Here is a 22,711-nt window from a genome sequence, read left to right as displayed (position 1 = left end):
AGGGCGCGCCAGGGGGTAGGTGCGCCCTGGTGCCTAATGGGCACCTAGGTGGCCCCCTCTGGTATTTCTTTTCTCCAATATTTTTTATATATTCCAAAATAAATCTCCATAAATTTTCAGCTCATTTGGAGATTTGAATAATAGGTATCTCTAACATAACTTTTTCAGGTCCAAAATTCCAGCTACTAGTAATCTTCCTCTTTGTGTAAACCTTGCATATTATTAGAGAAAAGGCATTAGAATTACTCCACAAAGTGTTATATTGATTAAAAACATTATAAATAACAGTAGGAAAACATGATGCAAAATGGACGTATCAGTGATGAGGTCGTAGGATTGTCCTCCATCTTCCAAGGCGTAGGCTCTCCATCATAAAAGGATAAATGTGTCTCCGGAGTCCTGAAATTTGCAGCTAAACTCATACCTTTAAACTTGACTTCATACGAAAAAAGTTTGTTTTGCAAGTCATAAATTTGTGCCTGAAGATGATCAATCTTTGTCATTGACCTTGAAGATGGCATCCCCAATATCCTTGTTTTCCACTTTGTGCTCGTGGATGAATGTAGTGATCATGGAGTAGTTAGTGCTAAGACTGCACTTCACCATCCCTTGGCACTTGATGCTCTCCTGCTCTATAGCTTCGAGCCTGGCCATCTCGCGTCCTTCCTTCTTGGGCCCTTGAACGTCCCGAATGTGAAGAACCCCATCACACATCTCAATGGCTTGAGGGTGTTTCATCACCTCTGGAAGGTAGGGCTTGAACACCTTCTCATAGAACTTGTCCTTGGACGAACTTGGAGGCGCCAAGGTGACCTAGATCTATTAGAAAATAGCTCGAAACAAGAACAGAGGAAAACTTGCAATACGGTGGTCGAAACAGCATGGAGTATATATAATGAATTTTTCCCATGCAGGACAAGTATCTGGAAGAAAACGGAGTCGAGAAAGTCCACGAGGGAGCCACAAGCTCGCACGGCGCGCCCTGGGGGGTAGGGAGTGCCCCCGAGCTCGTCACTTCCACGTGCACTTTCCTGGTTGTTTATTATTTTCCTAATTTTTTATATATTCCGAAACAAACAAAAGTATTTTTATGGAACTTTTGGAGTCAATTTATTTACCGTACCACGTACCTACTTCTTTCAGGGTTCTAGAGCATTCCGGAAGATCTCTTTTACGTGCTCCTCCAATGTCATTGTATGAATACTATCAGTCTCAATATTAATGGGCGTACCTGAGATATAATGTTTAATTATTTGCCCATTAACCACTCTTGGATTAGTGCCTTCGACATTGTTGATATTAATGGCTCTAGAGTGAGATATATGGTCATTTCCATTTAGAGAGAAGTTTCCCTGCAAAGAATCTGAAACGAGAGTTGTACAATAGAACTTGATCACCTACTTTAAATTCCCATTTTTGGTGTCATGCCATCTTTTAAAATTTTCTTTAAACAACTTGGCATTTTCATAAGCTTGTGTCCTCAATTCATCTAAAGAGCTAATATCAAATAACCTCCACTACTAGGAAAAGGGCTATAGATGATATGGACACTAATGGCGCACCATGTGTTGGTGCGCCATTAGTGTCCAAATACTAATGGCGCACCACATCCACGGTGCGCCACTAGTAACAATTTTTTTATTTTTTTTCAAAACTAGTAATGGCGCACCAGGGGATAGTGCGCCATTACTAGTTAAACTAGTAATGGCGCACCACATCCACGGTGCGCCACTAGTAAAAAAAATTCAATTTTTTTTCAATTTTTTTATTTTTTCCCAAAACTAGTAATGGCGCACCAGGGGATAGTGCGCCATTACTAGTTAAACTCCACATCCACGGTGTGCCACTAGTAAATTTTTTTCAATTTTTTTTTTTTCAGAACTAGTAATGGCGCACCGTGGGAGTGGTGCGCCATTACTAGTTACTAGTTGAACTAGTAATGGCGCACCACTCCCACGATGCGCCATTACTAACTTGACCCAAAAATTCCACCGAATGCACCCCCCCCTTGACCCAAAAAAAAAGAAAATGATGGAAATGTCAAAAAATAAAAAAAAATAAGTTTCCCATGTGATATGCGGTCTAGTTGTTGGGAAAATTTACAAATATGAAATTCGACTTTATTTGCAAAATCTCTCTGGAATTTGTAAAATGGGCATAACTTTTGCATACGAACTCGGATTAAAAAGTTTTTTATATGAAAAATCATCTACTCGAAAAGTTACATCCGAATTTAACCGGGGGAACCCCGTTAAACATTTTCAAAATCCTCAAAAACCTAACAGGAAAAAGTTACGGGGCTTTCAAGATCTAGAGGCAAAAAAATTCAAAAAAATTCAAACTTACTAGTGGCGCACCGTTTGCTAGGTGCGCCACTAGTAACAGAAAAAATTGGTGTTGAATTTTTTTGTTGGAATTTTTTTTCAAAAAATGATACGTAATATGACCGGGAAGTTTGAAATATTTTTCAAAATTTCATCATACTCATGAACATGAACAAAGTCCTAGACATCAACAAGGTTTAATAGGATTGATATGGTAGATATATCAACAAGTGCCTGTTAAGTGAGGTGGTGGTAGGGTTGGATAGAGCTGTGAAATTAAGCATGCTCAGGATGGAGTAGTATGAGGATGGGTGACCTTCCGGGAAGTTTGACCACTTAGTGCAATTTGACTTGAGATTAAGCATATTGACCCGAGATTAAGCCATAGTGACCCGAGATTAAGAAAAAACGAAAAAAAATTTGAGTTTGACCACTTAGTGCAATTTGACTTGAGATTAAGCATATTGACCCGAGATTAAGCCATAGTGACCCGAGATTAAGAAAAAACGAAAAAAATTGAATTTTTTTAAAAAAAAATAATTTTTTTTGAAAAAATATTTGAAAAAAAATTGTTACTAATGGCGCACTTCTATGTGGTGCGCCATTACTAAGTCAGATAGTAATGGCGCACGGCGTGATGCGCCATTAGTATACAAGATACTAATGGCGCACCAGTGGTGCGCCATTAGTATTTAATACTAGTGGCGCACCAGTAGTGCGCCATTAGTAGGCAAAACTGGTGCACCACTAGTAGGCCTTTTCCTAGTAGTGCTCTTTTCACCGGCAAGTTTGAAATCATAATTAAGTTTTTCCATATACTCAAGAGGTAAATGACATGCTTTTCCATATACCATTTTATATGGAGACATACCCATAGGGTTTTTATAAGGAGTTATAAGCCCATAATGCATCATCAAGTTTCTTAGACCAATTCTTTCTAGATCTATTAAAGTCTTTTGCAAAATTAACTTTATTTCTCTATTGATCAATTCAACTTGACCACTAGACTGAGGATGATAAGGTGATGCAATTATATGGTTTACATCATATTTGTGTAGGAATTTACGGAATCCACCATGAATAAAGTGTGAACCACCATCAGTCTTTAAATATCTAGGCAGTCCAAACCTTGGGAAAATAACTTTGTTAAGCATTTTTATAGAAGTGTTGTGATCAACACTACTAGTTGGAATATCTTCTTCCCACTTAGTAACGTAATCAAAAACAACTAGAATATGTGTATACCCATTAGAGGAAGGAAAATGTCCCATATAATCAAAGCCCCATACATCAAATTGTTCAATAACAAGTGAATAGTTCATAGGCATTTCCTGACGTCTACCAATATTACCAATTCTTTGACATTCATCACAAGATAGGAAAAACTTACATGCATCCTTCAAGAGAGTAGGCCAATAAAAACCAGACTGTAATGCCTTATGTGCGGTTCTGTCTCCAGCATGGTGCCCCTGTATTCCTCGGAGTGACACTTCTGTAGGATTTGTTCCTGTTCATACTCAGGTACACAACATCTAATAACACCATCTAGTCCTTTATATAAATGCGGGTCATCCCAAAAGTAATGTCTTAAATCAAGGAAAAACTTTTTCTTTTGTTGGTATGTGTAACTATGTGGTATATATTTAGCAACAGTATAATTAGCATAGTCGGCATACCAAGGACTATTCCGTGGAACATTTATAACTGCTAATTGCTCATCAGGAAAACTATCATGAATATGCAGTGGGTCATCAAGAACATTTTCCATCCTAGACAAGTTATCTGCTACAGGATTCTCAACTCCTTTTCTATAAATAATATGGAAATCAAACTTATGTAATAATAGAACCCACCTAATTAGTCTAGTTTTAGCATCTTTATTTTCCATAAGATAATTAATAGCAGCATGATCGATGTGAATAGTAACTTTAGTATCAATAATATAAGGTCTGAATTTATGACATGCAAACACAACTGAAAAAAATTCTATCTCAGTAGTAACGTAATTTCTTTGAGCACTGTCTAGAGTCTTATTAGCACAATGAATAACATTCAATTTATTATGAACTCTTTGAACTAAAACAGCACCAAGAGCATAATCACTAGCATCACACATAATTTCAAAGGGTAGATTCCAATCAGGTGGTTCAACAATGGGTGCATAAATTAAGGCTTCCTTATGTATTTCAAAGGCTTCTACAAAATAATCATAAAAATGGAATATCTTTTTGCAAAACATTAGTAAGAGGCCTAGAAATTTTAGAGAAGTCTTTAATGAACCTCCTATAGAAACAAGCATGGCCAAGGAAGCTTATTATACCTTTAATATCTTTAGGACATGGCATTTTCTCAATTGCATCAACTTTAGCTTTATCTACTTCAATACCTCATTCGGAAATCTTATGCCCAAGTATTATACATTCATTTACCATAAAGTGACACTGCTCCCAATTCAAGGCAAGATTAGTTTCTTCACATCTCTGCAAAACTCGATCAAGGTTGCTTAAGCAATCATCAAAAGAAGTTCTGTAATGGAAAAATCATCGATGAATACCTCGACAATTATTTCGTGAAAGTTAGAGAATATAGTAGTCATACATATTTAAAAGGTAGCAGGTGCATTACATAAACCAAAAGGCATACGTCTATAAGCATAGGTTCCATAAGGACAAGTAAAAGAAGTTTTCTCTTGATATTCTTTTAACATAGGTATTTGAGAAAAACCAGATTATCCATCTATGAAGCAAAAGTGTGTATGCTTACATAATCTTTCTAACATTTGTTCAATAAAAGGCAAGGGGTAGTGATATTTCCTAGTAGCTTTGTTTAATTTCCTTAAATCAATTACCATCCTATAACCAGTTGTGGGATAAGTTCATTTTTATCATTAGGAACAACGATTATACCTGCTTTGTCAGGAACACAATGAATAGGACTTACCCATCTACTATCAGCTATAGGATAAATTATACCTACTTCCAGAAGCTTTAATATTCCATTTCTTACAACATCCTTCATTTTAGGATTCAAATGACGCTGATGATCAACAAACGGGTTTGGCATTAGGCTCCATATTAATCTTGTGCCGACATAGACTGGGACTAATGCCCTTAATATCATGAATAGTATATCCAATAGTGACACGATGCTTCCACAGAATTTTTTAGCAATATCTTTTCTTCATGCTCTGAAAGGTTACCATTGACAATAACAGGATATATCTTTTTTCATCAAGGTAAGCATATTTGATTGTATCAGGTTGTTTCTTTAATCCAAACATAGGATCACTCTTAGGTGGGAGAGGATATCCCAAAGTTTCAATAGGCAAATTGTGTTTAAGGATAGGTCCTTGCCTAAATAGTATTTCATTTCTTTCATTCATATGCATATCATTCTCATGGTCTAGCAAATATTGTTTTAACGGATCAGTAGGAGGTGCGTCAATAAAAGAAAGACCAATAATTTCATCTTTGCTAGACAATTCTTTATCATGAGTTTATCTATGAAATTTAGAGAAATTGAATTCATGAGACACCTCACCAAAATTAACACTGATCCTTTCCCTAGTTCAATCAATCTTAGCATTAACTGTATTCGGAAAACGTCTACCAAAAACAATGGGACAAAAATCATCTTGTAGATCCAAGAACAAGAAAATCTGTAGGGTATTTGATCTTACCACACAATAATTCAAAATCTCTAACAATCCCAAGCGGTGAAATAGTATCTCTATTTGCAAGCTTAATAGTAACATCAATGTCTCCTATCTCAACATGTGCAATATCATCCATGACTTCTTGATATAAAGTAAAAGGATTAGCACTTACCTAGCCCCCATATAACATAAACCATGATAACAATGATCTCCTACTTTAACAGAAACAACATGCATGCGAATAATATGGTTGTTTTTATCTATAGGATCGAGTTTAGCAATTTTAGTTACCTTCTCGCATAAATATATGACATGTCCATCAATATTATCAACCAAAAGATCTTTAACCATTGCAATATTAGGTTCCAAACTAATTTGTTCAGAGGGTCGAGATGTTTTAATATTACTGTTATTAACCACAGTTGAAGCTTTAGCATGTTCCTTAATCCTAACAGGGAAATAAGGTTTCTCAATATAAGAGTAGGCACAACTGGATCAACATTATAGATAATTGTTTCATCTTTAACTATAACAGGTTCCTCAAACATATCTTCAATAGGTGGATGAAATTTAAACCACTTCTCCTTACGGAGATCAACATGAGTATCAAATGTTTCACAAAACGAAGCTACTATCTCCGAGTCAAGTCCAAGTTTAGTTCTAAACTTATGAAAATCATCAGTTTCCATAAGTTTAGAAAGTAATCAAACTCAATCAAACTCAAGTTTTATACCTGACTCTTTATCCTTGTTGAATTCCCAATCCTCAGAGTTGCGTTTAATTCTTTCCAGAAGACCCCATTTGAATTCAATATTTTTCTTCATAAAGGAACCAGTAGAAAAAGTATCGAGCATGGATTGATCATTATCAAAAAAACCGAGCATAAAAGTTTTGAATAATAATTTCTCTTGAGAGCTCATGATTGGGGCATGCGTGCATCATATATTTAAGCCTCCCCCAAGCTTGAGCGATAATTTCTCCTTCACGAGGCCAAAAGTTATATATATATATATATTATATATATAATTTCTATCACGATGAAATGCATAGGATAAAACTTGTGAAATTCCAATTTCAATCGGTTCCAATCCCATGTTCCAGTATCATCCAATAGTCTATACCATGCCAATGCCTTTCCCTCCAAACATAAAGGGAACACCTTCTTCTAAAATCAGTCCTCGGATAAACCTTCAAGCTTAAACAATCCACACATCTCATCCACATAGATTAGGTGCATATCAGGATGTACCGTTCCATCCCCTGCATAAGGATTAGCTAGCAGTTTCTCTAACATACCCGAAGGAATCTCATAATAAATATTTTCAGTAGGTTCAGTAGGTTGTGGGGCAACTCTCAAAGGACTATTTTCCATAGTGACAAGTGACAATAAATTTCAGCACGTAATATAAATGTCTCCTTACCAAAGGCGCTTCACTCTGTCGGGGAAATGACACCTATGAGACCACGGGGATCCCTTCTACGGTTTGGCAGGGAACAGGGGTTAAGCAAAGAGCAGATCTAGTGATCAATACCACGGGTCTTTACCCAGGTTCGGGCCGTAGAGGTGTGTAAAACCCTAGTCCTGCTTGATTGTGTATTGAGTGTTCTTGAGCTTCGGCTCATTGCTACACATGCAAGCTGGGCCGAGAGGTCCAAAAAACTGAATCCTCCTCCAGTACGCCGTGGGCCTCCTTTTATATGACCAAGGGGCTGCCACGGTGGCATACATGAGGTGTAAAGTAGCTACAGTACACACGCTTATCTTGGTCATCTAAGGACAAACGCATTTAATGCGCCGCTTACGTGTCCTCTAGCTTTATTGTGGACCGGAAGAGAGCCCGCCCCGTCCGTTGCCGCCTCGCCCCGTCTCGACACGCGTCCACGCCGATGGGGCATGCAGTGCCAAGTTGGCTGGCCAGCAGCTGCGCTGGAGAGGTGGCAGGGTCTTCACGAAGATCTACATGTCACCACGCAGGTGCTTGCCAGGCTGGCAGGCCCAGCTCCTGTACTGGAGTGGTGACTGGGTAGCCGAGTCTGGCCACGGTCTTGCCGTTGTCCCTGGCAAGGATCTTGCCAGGGCCTCGTGGGAGTCCTCGACAAGGATCTTGCCGGGGCCTCGTGGGCGCCCTCGGCAGGGATCTTGCTGGCGTCTCGTCTTCTGGCCTTCACAAAGATCTGCACGCCACTACACGCGTCGTTGGATACTGTTCTTAACATTGTCGATGGTGTCAGAGCTCCAAACCACAAGGGAGGTGCTCTAGTTGGTGCTCTGTAAGCCGTCCCAGCAAGGACCTTGCCGAGGTCTCGCAAGCCGCCCCGGCAAGGATCTTGCCGGGGCTCCAACTCGTCCTTTGTTCTCTGATTTGGCTGTTTTTCTAAGTCTTGTATCTGTCCCCGCTCGCCCTATTCACGCCTTGCGGCGGAGGTGGCTACGACTGCCCGTGCACAAGTATGGGGTGCTAAAGAACCCAAACTTTAGTACACCGACAGGAGCCCCCGGGCCTGGGCCATACACGGATGCGAAGCGTCGTGGGGCCAGGCCCAAACAGTGCACAGGCACGCGTGGAAGGGGAGTAATTGTTGTGATCTTCTCGCCGTTTGTGCTTGCGGTGGCCCGTGAATAGCCTTTATTCACGGGACGATAATCACTGTTCCACGCTTCCCACTACGCCCGCCTTTTTCGCCACGTACGCCGCATGCATGGCGCGGGGTAGGTGGCGGACGTGCGGGGTATGGGAGGGCGTGCCATGGAAGATACCCACGCGCCTTCGATTGGCGCGGGGAGGGCCGCCGTCGGCCTTGCTCGTTGCCAATGGCTTTAATGAGCCTGACTTGGAAGGACTCTTCCGAGGAGGTGTAGAGCCAAACCCCAGCCCTCCCTGCTTGGCTATAAAAAGGGGATTGGGAGGAGAAGGAGGGGGCATCTTCTCGCGTCTTCTTCTTCCCCGTTCTTCATCTACCACCATGCTGAGAGGGCGTGGTCGCGGCCGTCCTTCTACAGAGGCGACTAGATCTTCCTCTCGCCAACGAGCCGTGGCGGTTAAGGAAGAGCCAGACGCCCAAGGTGAAGGCGCTGGACGAGGCCGCGGTTGGCGAGGTGGTCGAGGCAGAGGCGGACGTGGAAGGGGGGCACCTGCGGCATCACCGTCTCCACCACCATCTCCTCCTGCTTCGTCGAGCGGCCATGTCGGAGATACAGCGCTGGAGTTTATCCTGCAGCTGCGTGAACCGCCGCGTAGCCACCTCCGTCTTCCCGAGGCGTTCACATGAAGGGGTGTTGCAATGGCGACATGTGCGCGAACGTAAAGTTCCGCGTCCCCAATGTAATGCTTCTCCATCGTGTCTGGAAAACCTTCGCACGCGCCCACTGCCTGATGAAGGGGCATGTCCTCCGCTTTAAATTAGTGGAGGCTGACTTGCTCTCCATCAATGTTTTTGGGCGCTCGGGAATCTGGCTAGAGTGCTGCACGGAGAGCTCGACTGATAATGAGAGCTCCTCCTCGGGCGGTAGCGACGAGGAGGAGACCGATGAGGAGGACGATGGGGACGGGTCCGACTAGACGTTGGGCGCTCCGTCCCTAGGCGGCGCCGGCAGCACCATCATCAACACCTGGTCTTCTCCTCGGTACAGCGATTTACCGGGGGTGGTTCTTGGCGGTGGCCTCGCAGGCCAGCTCCTTGAACATCTCAGGGCTGCCGCTTCTAGCGGCCGACGCTGCAAGGCCGGAGAAGCGAAGGAGGCGGGTGGCGGGCCGTCAAGTCGGAGTACGATGGCACCGACACCTTCATCGCGTATTGCCGGCCCGCTGCCTCATCTTTTGGCTTCTCCCTCGGCACTGTCATCACCAACCTTCTTCTGGACGGCTGCCGGGGCGTCCTCTTGGTGGCTTCTGCCGCGTGTATTTCGCCTACGCACTCCTTTTGCCCTCCTACTATTCTGGTCTGCTTCCTGAGGAGAGGGACAAGAAAGGGATTACGGGCATCTTACCCTTTTTTTAGATCTTAAGCCTGCGGGCATTTGTCGAATTTGAACTCTGTAACCCCTAGCTTATGCTTACATTCCGTATGAATTGTACTTGTCAAATCAAGGTATTGATGAAGAAAAAGGGGGTTTGCCGGGTTCTTTTGTGCGCGAGCGACGCTCACACCAAGGAACGGGTCCTTGCCATTTCTTTTATGTAGACAACGCCCCCCGGCAACCGGCCCTGCCGTCCTGCCGCTTCATACCACAACTACGCTCACGCCCTTAGCTGATGCAGGGGTAGAGTAGGATTAGGCCTTTCGCCCATCCCCCTTCCACCGCAACCACAACCAAATCCCGGCCCAAAAAAGGGACTTTGGGCACAGGGAAGAGAGAGCATGGTGGCACGAGATAGAGCGAAGTTTCCTACGTTCAAGTTTCATACGGAAGTACGTAGCTCGGGAAAAAGACTTATCTGAATGCCCCCGGCAGCCTTAGCTTGCCGGGGCTGAGGTGACTCATATTACTCGATAAGGGCCCTCCCACTTTGGCGCCAACTTGTTGGAGTTCTTGGCCGACTAAACGCGCTGAAGAACAAGGTCGCCCTCCTCATAGCTTCGGGCATGAACCTTGCAGCTATGGTAGCGGCGCAAGGCTTGCTGATAGCGCGCAGCTCGCATAGCAGCCTAAAAGATGATCTTCCTCAAGGAGTGTTGCGTCATCTTGCTGCAACTGCTCTTGCTCAAGCTCATCATAAGCGAGCGCTCGAGGTGACCTGTATATGACATCTTTGGGGAGAACTGCTTCTGCCCCGTAAACGAGGGAGAAGGGTGTCTGGCCGGTGGCTCGATTTGGCGTTGTTCTCATTGACCAAAGAACCGCCGACAACTCGTCAATCCAGCGTCTTCCGCACTTGTGCAACCTATCAAAATTCCTCATCCTGAGGCCTTGCAGCACCTCAGCATTTGCCCTCTCCGCCTGGCCATTGCTTCATGGATGTGCAACAGAAGCAAAACATATCTTGCTGCCGAGGTCTTGGGCGTATTGCATGAAGGCACGGCTTGTGAACTGCGTGCCGTTGTCGGTGATGACCCTGCTGGGCACACCAAAATAGCAAACTAGCCGTTTGAAGAACTCGATGTCTGACTGTGTTGTCACCTTTCTCATCGCTTCCACTTTGTGAACTTGTCAATCGCAATGTACAAGTACTCAAAGCCCCCGACAACACGGGGAAAGGGGCCCAATATGTCGAGCCCCCAGACCGAAAATGGCCAGGAAAGAGGGATTGTCTGAATAGCTTGAGCTGGTTGATGGAGTTTCTTCGAATGCAAGTGACACGCTTCACACTTGGTTACTAGTGCAGTTGCATCCTGGAGAGAAGTGGGCCAGAAGAAGCCTTGCCGGCAAGGGCCCTTGATCCTATGTGATAGCCACATATGCCTCCATGTATCTCCGCCAACAGCTCCAGTCCGTCCTCCCGGGGAATACACTTCAATTTCACGCCGTTCGGTCTTTTCCTGTACAGGACATCGTCCACAAACTGGTACATGGCAGACCGACGAGCTACTTTCTCCGCTTCTTCCTGTTCTTCGGGGAGTTCCCCTGTTTTGAGGAACTGAACGGTGTGCTGTGCCCATGGGCTCGGAGGCAAGGACTAAAGGCATGTCTTCTACCGTGGGATCTGTTGTCTCTACGGCAAGGGCCTATTGCTCCTCTGCAAGCTTGTCGTTCCCGGCAACATCCTTGCCGGCGGCTCCTGGGAGCTCGGCGGGAAAGTACTTGCCGGGGCCTGATTTTCTTCGCTTATTTTGTCCTGCTGATGGTTCAATGGATGGAAGAGTCAGTTGGAGCACAAAGGTCCCTGGTTCCACAGGTGACTTGAGGGCAGTACATTTCGACAGGTCGTCGGCAATGTTGTTCTCTGCTCGAGGAACATGCTCTGCTTGTAGACCGTCAAAATGATCTTCCAACTTCCGCACTTCATCTACATAAGATTCCATCAGTGGGCTCTGATAATCATTGTTCACTTGCTTCACCATGAGTTGTGAATCCCCACGGACGATCAGCTTCCTGATCCCAAGGCCTACCGCGATCTTGAGACCGGCAAGCAGCCCCTCATACTCCATGGTGTTGTTTATTGATCTCTCTTGGGGAAAATGCATTTGGACTACGTACTTGAGGTTCTCTCCCGTGTGCTGTGCCCATGGGCTCGGAGGCAAGGACTAAAGGCATGTCTTCTACCGTGGGATCTGTTGTCTCTACGGCAAGGGCCTATTGCTCCTCTGCAAGCTTGTCGTTCCCGGCAACATCCTTGCCGGCGGCTCCTGGGAGCTCGGCGGGAAAGTACTTGCCGGGGCCTGATTTTCTTCGCTTATTTTGTCCTGCTGATGGTTCAATGGATGGAAGAGTCAGTTGGAGCACAAAGGTCCCTGGTTCCACAGGTGACTTGAGGGCAGTACATTTCGACAGGTCGTCGGCAATGTTGTTCTCTGCTCGAGGAACATGCTCTGCTTGTAGACCGTCAAAATGATCTTCCAACTTCCGCACTTCATCTACATAAGATTCCATCAGTGGGCTCTGATAATCATTGTTCACTTGCTTCACCATGAGTTGTGAATCCCCACGGACGATCAGCTTCCTGATCCCAAGGCCTACCGCGATCTTGAGACCGGCAAGCAGCCCCTCATACTCCATGGTGTTGTTTATTGATCTCTCTTGGGGAAAATGCATTTGGACTACGTACTTGAGGTTCTCTCCCGTGGGCGCGACAAGCAGCACGCCGGCACCAGCGCCTTGCAGCGAGAAAGCCCCATCAAAGTACATAATCCAGTCGCGGCTTGCTTCCTAGCCGGGGAGAGTGGTCTCTTGAATTTCTTCGTCAGGCGTTGAGGTCCATTCTGCAATGTACCCCGCCAAAGCCCTGCTCTGGATTGTCGAAGTACTTTCAAACCTGAGACCAAAGCTTGACAGTTCCAACGCCCATTCCACATTCCTTCCGGTTACATCTAGGTTGTATAAGATCCGTTGCAACGGGAAGCGAATGATGACGGTGATCTTATGTGCTTGAGAATAATGACGCAGCTTCCTCGAGTCCATAAGGAGGCCGTAGAGAAACTTCTGCACACCGGAGTACCTTGATCTAGCTCCCTGCAAGAGGGAGCTAACGAAGTAAACTGGGTGATGCATCATCTACTTCCTCTGTACCACTTAATTTGCTTGCGTTGACCCTGCTTTGCCGGTGCCAGACTTTGCGGGGCTCCTGTCTCGCCGGTGCCAGACTCTGCCGGGGGTCCCGCCTTGCCGGCACCAGACCTCGCCGGGGGGAACTCTGGCTCGTCATCCAACAGTCCCGCTACCGCTACCGCTTTTCCGTCAGCTTCGCTGTGCACCACTAGCACAGCACTGACCACTTGAGTCATCGCCGCTAGATATAGCAGCAACGGCTCTTGCGGTTTGGGAGCAACTAGTATTGGTGTAGAGGAGAGGTACCTCTTCAAATCCTGCAGCGCTGCCTGCCTCCGGGGTCCATTTCATGGGCCATGTCTTCTTCAAAATTTTGAAGAAGGGCAGGGCCCGCTCAGCATTTGGAGATAAACCTACTTAAAGCGGCAACGCAGCCGGCAAGCCGACGCACATCCTTGACTCGCTTCGGTTCTTCAATCTGCTCGATTGCCTTGATCTTGTTGGGGTTTTGCTTCGATCCCGCGCTGAGACACAAAGAACCCGAGAAGTTTACCGGATGGGACACCGAAGACACACTTCTCAGGGTTGAGCTTGAGATTGATCTTGCGCAAATTTGCAAATGTTTCCTCCAAATCTTGAACAAGTGTTGCTCTGTCCTTGGTTTTGACTACTATGTCATCCATATAAGCCTCCATATTTCTATGGAGCTGGGGCTCAAAACCAATCTGAACTGCTCTTGCAAATGTCAAACCAGCACTTTTCAACCCGAAAGGCATTCGTACAAAACAGTACGTACCACATGGGGTGATGAAGGCGGTCTTCTCTTCGTTTTCCTTCGTCATAAAGATTTGGTGGTATCCTGAATAGGCGTCAAGAAACGACAGCAGGTCGCACCCGGTAGTGGAGTCCATGATCTGGTAAATGCACGCCAAAGGGAAAGGATCCTTCGGGCAGGCTTTATTGATATCTATATAATCAATGCACAGCCTCCACTTCCCATTTGCCTTGCGCACCACCACCGGGTTGGCCAACCATGTTGGGTGGAGCACCCCTCTAAGCAAGCCTGCCGCCTCCAACTTCCTGATCTCTTCGATGATAAACTCTTGCCACTCTAAAGCTTGCTTTCTGACCTTCTGCTTGACGGGCCGCGCATGAGGACATACAAAAGTGAGATCTGATAGAGATGATAAGATAATATTTTTGGTATTTTTATGATAAAGATAAAAAGTAAAGATTGCAAAATAAACGGTAATAAAAATAGCTTGTTGACGGGAGATTAATATGATGGAAAATAGACCCGGGGGCCATAGGTTTCACTAGTGGCTTCTCTCAAGATAGCATAAGTATTACGGTGGGTGAACAAATTACTGTCGAGCAATTGATAGAATTGAGCATAGTTATTAGAATATCTAGGTATGATCATGTATATAGGCATCACGTCCGTGACAAGTAGACCGACTCCTGCCTGCATCTACTACTATTACTCCACACATCGACCGCTATCCAGCATGCATCTAGAGTATTAAGTCATAAGAACGGAGTAACGCTTTAAGCAAGATGACATGATGTAGAGGGATAAACTCATGCAATATGATATAAACCCCATCTTTTTATCCTCAATGGCAACAATACAATACGTGTCGTTTCCCCTACTGTCACTGGGATCGAGCACCATAAGATTGAACCCAAAGCTAAGCACTTCTCCCATTGCAAGAAAGATCGATCTAGTAGGCCAATCCAAACTGATAATTCGAAGAGACTTGCAAAGATAACAAATCATACATAAAAGAATTCAGAAGATTCAAATATTGTTCATAGATAATCTTGATCATAAACCCACAATTCATCGGATCTCGACAAACACACCGCAAAAGAAGATTACATCGAATAGATCTCCAAGAGAATCGAGGAGAACTATGTATTGAGATCCAAAGAGAGAGAAGAAGCCATCTAGCTAATAACTATGGACCCGAAGGTCTGAGGTAAACTACTCACAAATCATCGGAGAGGCTATGGTGTTGATGTAGAAGCCCTCCGTGATCAATGCCCCCTCCGGCGGAGCACCGGAAAAGGCCCCAAGATGGAATCTCACGGGTACAGAAGGTTGCGGCAGTGGAATTAGGTTTTCAGGGTGCTCCTCGATGGTTTCGGGGTACGTAGGTATATATAGGAGGAAGAACTAGGTCGGTGGAGCCACGAGGGGCCCACGAGGGTGGCGTGCCCAGGGGTAGGTGCACCCCCTCCCTCGTGGCCTCCTCGGTGATTTCTTGACGTCCACTCCAAGTCCTCTGGATCACGTTTGTTCCAAAAATAACTCTCCCGAAGGTTTCATTCCGTTTGTACTCCGTTTGATATTCCTTTTCTGCGGAACACTGAAATAGGCAAAAAAAACAGCAATTTGGGCTGGGCCTCTGGTTAATAGGTTAGTCCCAAAAATAATATAAAAGTGTATAATAAAGCCCATTGAACATCCAAAACAGATTATATAATAGCATGGAGCAATAAAAAATTATAGATACGTTGGAGACGTATCAAGCATCCCCAAGCTTAATTCCTGCTCGTCCTCGAGTAGGTAAATGATAAAAACATAATTTTTGATGTGGAATGCTTCTGAGCATAATTTTCAATGTAATTTTTTATTGTGGTATGAATATTCAGATCTGAAAGATTCAAGACAAAAGTTTAATGTTGACGTAACAACAATAATACTTCAAACATGCTAACCAAGCAATTATGTCTTATCAAAATAACATAGCCAAAGAAAGCTTATCCCTACAAAATCATATAGTTAGGCCATGCTTCAATTTTGTCACACAAAACGTTCTCATCATGCATAACCCCGATGACAAGCCGAGCAATTGGTTCATACTTTTTAACGCGCTTCAGCCTTTTCAACCCTTACGCAATACATGAGCGTAAGCCATGGATATAGCACTATGGGTGGAATAAAGTATAATGATGGGGGTTATGTGAGAAGACAAAAAGGTAGAAAGTCTCACATTGACACGACTAATCAATAGGCTATGGAGAGGCCCATCAATTGATGTCAATGAGAGGAGTAGGGATTGCCATGCAACGGATGCACTAGAGCTATAAATATATGAAAGCTCAACAAAAGAAACTAAGTGGGTGTGCATCCAACTTGCTTGCTCACGAAGACCTAGGGCATTTTGAGGAAGCCCATCATTGGAATATACAAGCCAAGTTCTATAATGAAAAATTACCACTAGTATATGAAAGTGATAACATAGGAGACTCTCTATCATGAAGATCACGGTGCTAGTTTGAAGCACAAGTGTGGAAAAAGGATAGTAACATTGTCCCTTCTCTCTTTTTCTCTCATTTTTTTCTTTTTCTCTTTTTTTTCTCTTGGGCCTTCTCTTTTTTTTGGCCTCTTTTTTTAGTTCAGAATCTCATCCCGACTTGTGGGGGAATCATAGTCTCCATCATCCTTTCCTCACATGGGACAATGCTCTAATAATGATGATCATCACAGTTTTATTACTTACAACTCAAGAATTACAACTCAACACTTAGAACAAAAATATGACTCTATGTGAATGCCTCCGGCGGTGTACCGGGATATGCAATGAATCAAGAGTGACATGTATGAAAAAATTATGAATGGTGGCTTTGCCACAAATACGATGTCAACTACATGATCTTGCAAAGCAATATGACAATGATGGAGCGTGTCATAATAAACGGAATGGTGGAAAGTTGCATGGCAATACATCTCAGAATGGCTATGGAAATGCCATGATAGGTAGGTATGGTGGATGTTTTGAGCAAGATATAAGGAGGTTTATGTGTGATAGAGTGTATCATATCACGGGGTTGGGATGCACCGGAGAAGTTTGCACCAACTCTCAAGGTGAGAAAGGGCAATGCACGGTACCGTAGAGGCTAGAAAATTGTGGAAGGTTGAGAGTGCGTATAATCCATGGACTCACATTAGTCATAAAGAACTCATATACTTATTGCAAAAGTTTATTAGCCCTCGAAGCAAAGTACTACTACGCATGCCCCTAGAGGGATAGATTGGTAGGAAAATACCATCGCTCGTCCCCGACCGCCACTCATAAGGAAAGGAATAAAAGAACACCTGATGTGCCAAAATTGTCACACAACTTTTACCATACGTGCATGCTACGGGACATGCCAACCTTAATACAAGTATTTCTCAATTTCACAATTACTCAACTAGCACACTCTAATATTACCACCTTTATATCTCAAAACACTTATCAAGTATCAAACTTCTCATGATATTCAATGAACTCAATATGGAAGTTTTTATTATGCTCATCTTGGATGCCTATCGCATTCGGATTAATTTAACAATTAAAGCAAATTACCATGCTGTTTAAGACTCTCAAAATAATATAAGTGAAGCATGAGAGATCAATAATTTCTATACAATAAAACCACCACCGTTCTCTAAAAGATATAAGTGAAGCACCAGAGCAAAAACTATATAGCTCAAAAGATATAAGTGAAGCACATAGAGTATTCTAACATATTCCAAATCATGTGTGTCTCTCTCAAAAGGTGTGTACAGAGAGGATGATTGTGATAAACTAAAAAGCAAAGACTCAAATCATAAAGACGCTCCAAACAAAACACATATCATGTGGTGAATAAAAATATAGCCCCAAGTAAAGTTACCGATAGACGAAGACGTAAGAGGGGATGCCTTCCGGGGCATCCCCAAGCTTAGGCTTTTGGTTGTCCTTGAATTTTACCTTGGGGTGCCTTGGGCATCCCCAAGCTTAGGCTCTTGCCAATCCTTGTTCCATAATCCATCAAATCTTTACCCAAACTTGAAAACTTCACAACACAAAACTTAACAGAAAATCTCGTGAGCTCCGTTAGCGAAAGAAAACAAAACACCACTTCAAGGTACTGTAATAAACTCATTCTTTATTTATATTGGTGTTAGACCTACTGTATTCCAACTTTTCTATGGTTTATAAACTCTTTTACTAGCCATAGATTCATTAAAATAAGCAAACAACACGCGAAAAATAGAATCTGTCAAAAACAAAACAGACTGTAGTAATCTGTAACTAACGCAAACTTCTGGAACTCCAAAACTTCTACCAAAATAGGACGACCTAGATAATTTGTTTATTGATCTACTGCAATTGGAATCAGTATTTTATCATGTTCTGGTGATTCTTAACAATTGTTTTTGTGAACAGGAAGTTTCTGGAATTTTCAGCAAGATCAAATAACTATCATCCAAGAAGATCCTATAGGTTTAACTTGGCACAAACACTAATTAAAACACAAAACCACATCTAAACAGAAACTAGATGGATTATTTATTCCTAAACAGAACCAAAAATAAAAAAAATAAAATAAAATTGGGTTCCCTCCCAACAAGCGCTATCGTTTAACGCCCCTAGCTAGGCATAAAAGCAAGGATATCTAGGTATTGCCATCTTTGGTAGGCAATCCATAAGTGGCTCTCATAAGAGATTCATATGGTAATTTAATTTTCTTTCTAGGGAAGTGTTCCATGCCTTTCCTTAATGGAAATTGGAATCTAATATTCCCTTCCTTCATATCAGTGATTGCACCAATCGTTCTAAGGAAGGGTCTACCAAGAATAATAGGACATGAAGGATTGCAATCTATATCAAGAACAATGAAATCTACGGGCACATAATTCCTATTTGCAACAATAAGAACATCATTAATTCTTCCCATAGGTTTCTTAATGGTGGAATCCGCAAGGTGCAAATTTAATGAACAATTATCAAATTCACGGAAACCTAGCAAATCACACAAAGTTTTTGGGATCGTGGAAACACTAGCACCCAAATCACACAAAGCATAGCATTCATGATCTTTAATTTTAATTTTAATTGTAGGTTCCCATTCATCATAAAGTTTTCTAGGGATAGAAACTTCCAACTCAAGTTTTCTTCATAAGATTGCATCAAAGCACGATATGTTTAGTAAAAGCTTTATTTTGACTATAAGCATGAGGAGAATTTAGCACGGATTGCAACAAGGAAATACAATCTATCAAAGATCAATTATCATAATTAAATTCCTTGAAATCCAAAATAGTGGGTTCATTGCTATCTAGAGTTTTAACCTCTTCAATCCCACTTTTGCCAATTTTTGCATCAAGATCTAAAAACTCCGAATTTTTGGACGCCTTCTAACTAAAGTTGACTCATCTCCAGTCCCATCATTATCAAGATTCATATTGCAAAACAAAGATTTAATAGGAGACACATCAATAACTTTTATATCTTCATCTTTATTCTCATAAAAACTAGAAGAACACGCCTGCACAAAGCAATCTTTCTTAGCACGCATCCTAGCGGTTCTTTCTTTGCACTCATCAATGGAAATTCTAATGGCTTTGAGAAACTCATTGATATCATGCTTAGGTGGAATAGATCTAAGTTTCAAAGAATCAACATCAAGAGAAATTCTATCCATGTTCCTAGCCAACTTATCAATCTTAGGCATTTTTTTTTTCAAGCAAAGCATTGAAATTCTTTTGTGAATTCATAAACTCTTTAACACTAGTCTAAAAATCAGAGGGAAACTTATTAAAATTTCCATAAGAATTGTTGTAGGAATTACCATAATTATTAGAGAAATTACTAGGGAACGGCCATGGATTAAAGTTTCCTCTATACGCGTTGTTACCAAAATTGTTCCTACCAATAAAATTCACATCCATAGATTCATTATTATTCTCAATGAAAGTAGACAAAGGCATATCATTAGGATCAGAAGCAACACTCTTATTAGCAAACAATTTCATTAGTTTATCCATCTTTCCACTCAAAACATTAATTTCTTCAATCGCATGAACCTTTTTACTAGTAGATCTTTCAGTGTGCCATTGAGAATAATTAACCATAATATTATCTAGGAGTTTAGTAGCTTCTCCTAAAGGGATTTGCATAAAAGTGCCTCCCGCGGCGGAATCTAAAAGATTTCTAGAAGCAAAATTCAATCCGGCATAAATTTTTTGTATAATCATCCACAAATTCAAACCATGAGTAGGGCAATTACGTATCATTAATTTCATCCTCTCCCAAGCTTGTGCAACATGTTCATGACCAAGTAGCTTAAAATTCATAATATCGTTTCTAAGAGAGATGATCTTAGCGGGAGGAAAATACTTAGAGATAAAAGCATCTTTGCACTTATTCCAAGAATCAATACTATTTTTAGGCAAAGAAGAAAACCAAGTTTTAGCGCGATCTCTAAGAGAAAACGGAAATAGCTTCAATTTAACAATATCATTATCCACATCTTTCTTGTTTTGCATATCACACAAATCAACAAAGCTATTTAGATGGGTAGCGGCATCTTCACTAGGAAGGTCGGCGAAAATTGATCTTTCATGACAAGATTCAACAAAGCAGCATTAATTTCACAAGATCCAGCTTTGGTAAGAGGAGCAATCGGGGTACTAAGAAAATCATCGTTGTTGGTGTTGGTAAAGTCACACAATTTAGTATTGTCTTGAGCCATCGTGACAAGCAAGCAATCCAACACACGAGCAAACAAGAAGCAAGTGAAAAAGAGGCGAACGGAAAAGAGGGCGAATAAAACGGCAAGGGTGAAGTGGGGGAGAGGAAAACGAGAGGCAAATGGCAAATAATGTAATGCGAGGGATAAGAGTTTGTGATGGTTACTTGGTATGTCTTGACTTGTGCGTAGACTCCCCGGCAACGGCGCTAGAAATCCTTCTTGCTACCTCTTGAGCACTGCGTTGGTTTTCCCTTGAAGAGGAAAGGGTGATGCAGCAAAGTAGCGTAAGTATTTCCCTCAGTTTTTGAGAACCAAGGTATCAATCCAATAGGAGGCCACACGCAAGTCCCTCTTACCTACACAAACAAATAAGAACCTTGCAACCAACGCGATAAAGGGGTTGTCAATCCCTTCACGGCCACTTGCAAAAGTGAGATCTGATAGAGATGATAAGATAATATTTTTGGTATGTTTATGATAAAGATAAAAAGTAAAAATTGCAAAATAAATGATAATAAAAATAGCTTGTTGACGGGAGATTAATATGATGGAAAATAGACCCGGGGGCCATAGGTTTCACTAGTGGCTTCTCTCAAGATAGCATAAGTATTACGGTGGGTGAACAAATTACTGTCGAGCAATTGATAGAATTGAGCATAGTTATGAGAATATCTAGGTATGATCATGCATATAGGCATCACGTCCGTGACAAGTAGACCGACTCCTGCCTGCATCTACTACTATTACTCCACACATCGACCGCTATCCAGCATGCATCTAGAGTATTAAGTCATAAGAACGGAGTAACACTTTAAGCAAGATGACATGATGTAGAGGGATAAACTCATGCAATATGATATAAACCCCATCTTTTTATCCTCGATGGCAACAATACAATACGTGTCGTTCCCCTACTGTCACTGGGATCGAGCACCATAAGACTGAACCCAAAGCCAAGCACTTCTCCCATTGCAAGAAAGATCAATCTAGTAGGCCAAACCAAACTGATAATTCGAAGAGACTTGCAAAGATAAACCATCATACATAAAAGAATTCAGAGAAGATTCAAATATTGTTCATAGATAATCTTGATCATAAACCCACAATTCATCAGATCTCGACAAACACACCGCAAAACAAGATTACATCAAATATATCTCCAAGAGAATCGAGGAGAACTTTGTATTGAGATCTTAAGAGAGAAGAAGCCATCTAGCTAATAACTATGGACCCGAAGGTCTGAGGTAAACTACTCACACATCATCGGAGAGGCTATGGTGTTGATGTAGAAGCCCTCCGTGATCAATGCCCCCTCCGGCGGAGCGCCGGAAAAGGCCCCAAGATGGATCTCACGGGTACAGAAGGTTGCGGCAGTGTAATTAGGTTTTCGTGGTGCCCCTCGATGGTTTCATGGTACGTAGGTATATATAGGAGGAAGAACTAGGTCAGTGGAGCCACGAGGGGCCCACGAGGGTGCAGGGCGCGCCCAGGGGGGTATGCGCCCCCTGCCTCATGGCCTCCTCGGTGATTTCTTGACGTCCACTCCAAGTCGTCTGGATCACGTTTGTTCCAAAAATAACTCTCTTGAAGGTTTCATTCCGTTTGGACTCCGTTTGATATTCCTTTTCTGCGAAACACTGAAATAGGCAAAGAATAGCAATTTGGGCTGGGCCTCTGGTTAATAGGTTAGTCCCAAAAATAATATAAAAAGTGTATAATAAAGCCCATTGAACATCCAAAACAAATAATATAATAGCATGGAGCAATCAAAAATTATATATACGTTGGAGACGTATCATCGACATGTGGCATGGGCCAACCGAGGCCCATTACGGTGAAAAGGCCGACCCTTTTGACTTAGTAGAAAGGTACCGGCTCGCACACGGAAAGCCTGTTAACGGCCTATTCGCATATAGCCCATTTACAGCACGCTAACTCACGACCCGTTATGGCCTATCCGAATTAGGCCCAGTAGCATCATCTGGGCCGTCCGATATGATTCCAGCCAGTTGTAACTTCCGGCCCATGTATGGCCCATGATGTCTTTTGGACTATACGAGGCCCTTTGTAACTCTG

At 42.7% G+C, this 22,711-nt stretch overlaps 1 protein-coding gene across 1 annotated transcript; it reads right to left on the bottom strand.

Moving 5' to 3' along the window:
- Positions 1 to 489: 489 nt before the first annotated feature.
- Positions 490 to 9,139, bottom strand: LOC141025995 (uncharacterized). The gene is made up of 2 exons (XM_073501937.1): positions 9,032 to 9,139; positions 490 to 813 (listed from the first exon to the last, which is right to left on the bottom strand). Exons 1-2 carry the CDS (start codon positions 9,137 to 9,139, stop codon positions 490 to 492), a joined length of 432 nt encoding a protein of 143 aa, XP_073358038.1.
- Positions 9,140 to 22,711: the final 13,572 nt, after the last annotated feature.

This window comes from Aegilops tauschii, chromosome 6 (assembly GCF_002575655.3).
Source record: "Aegilops tauschii subsp. strangulata cultivar AL8/78 chromosome 6, Aet v6.0, whole genome shotgun sequence".
NCBI lineage: Eukaryota > Viridiplantae > Streptophyta > Magnoliopsida > Poales > Poaceae > Aegilops > Aegilops tauschii.
The sequence above is the reverse complement of the archived record's forward strand: the minus strand, read 5'-3'. Positions and strand labels throughout refer to the sequence as shown.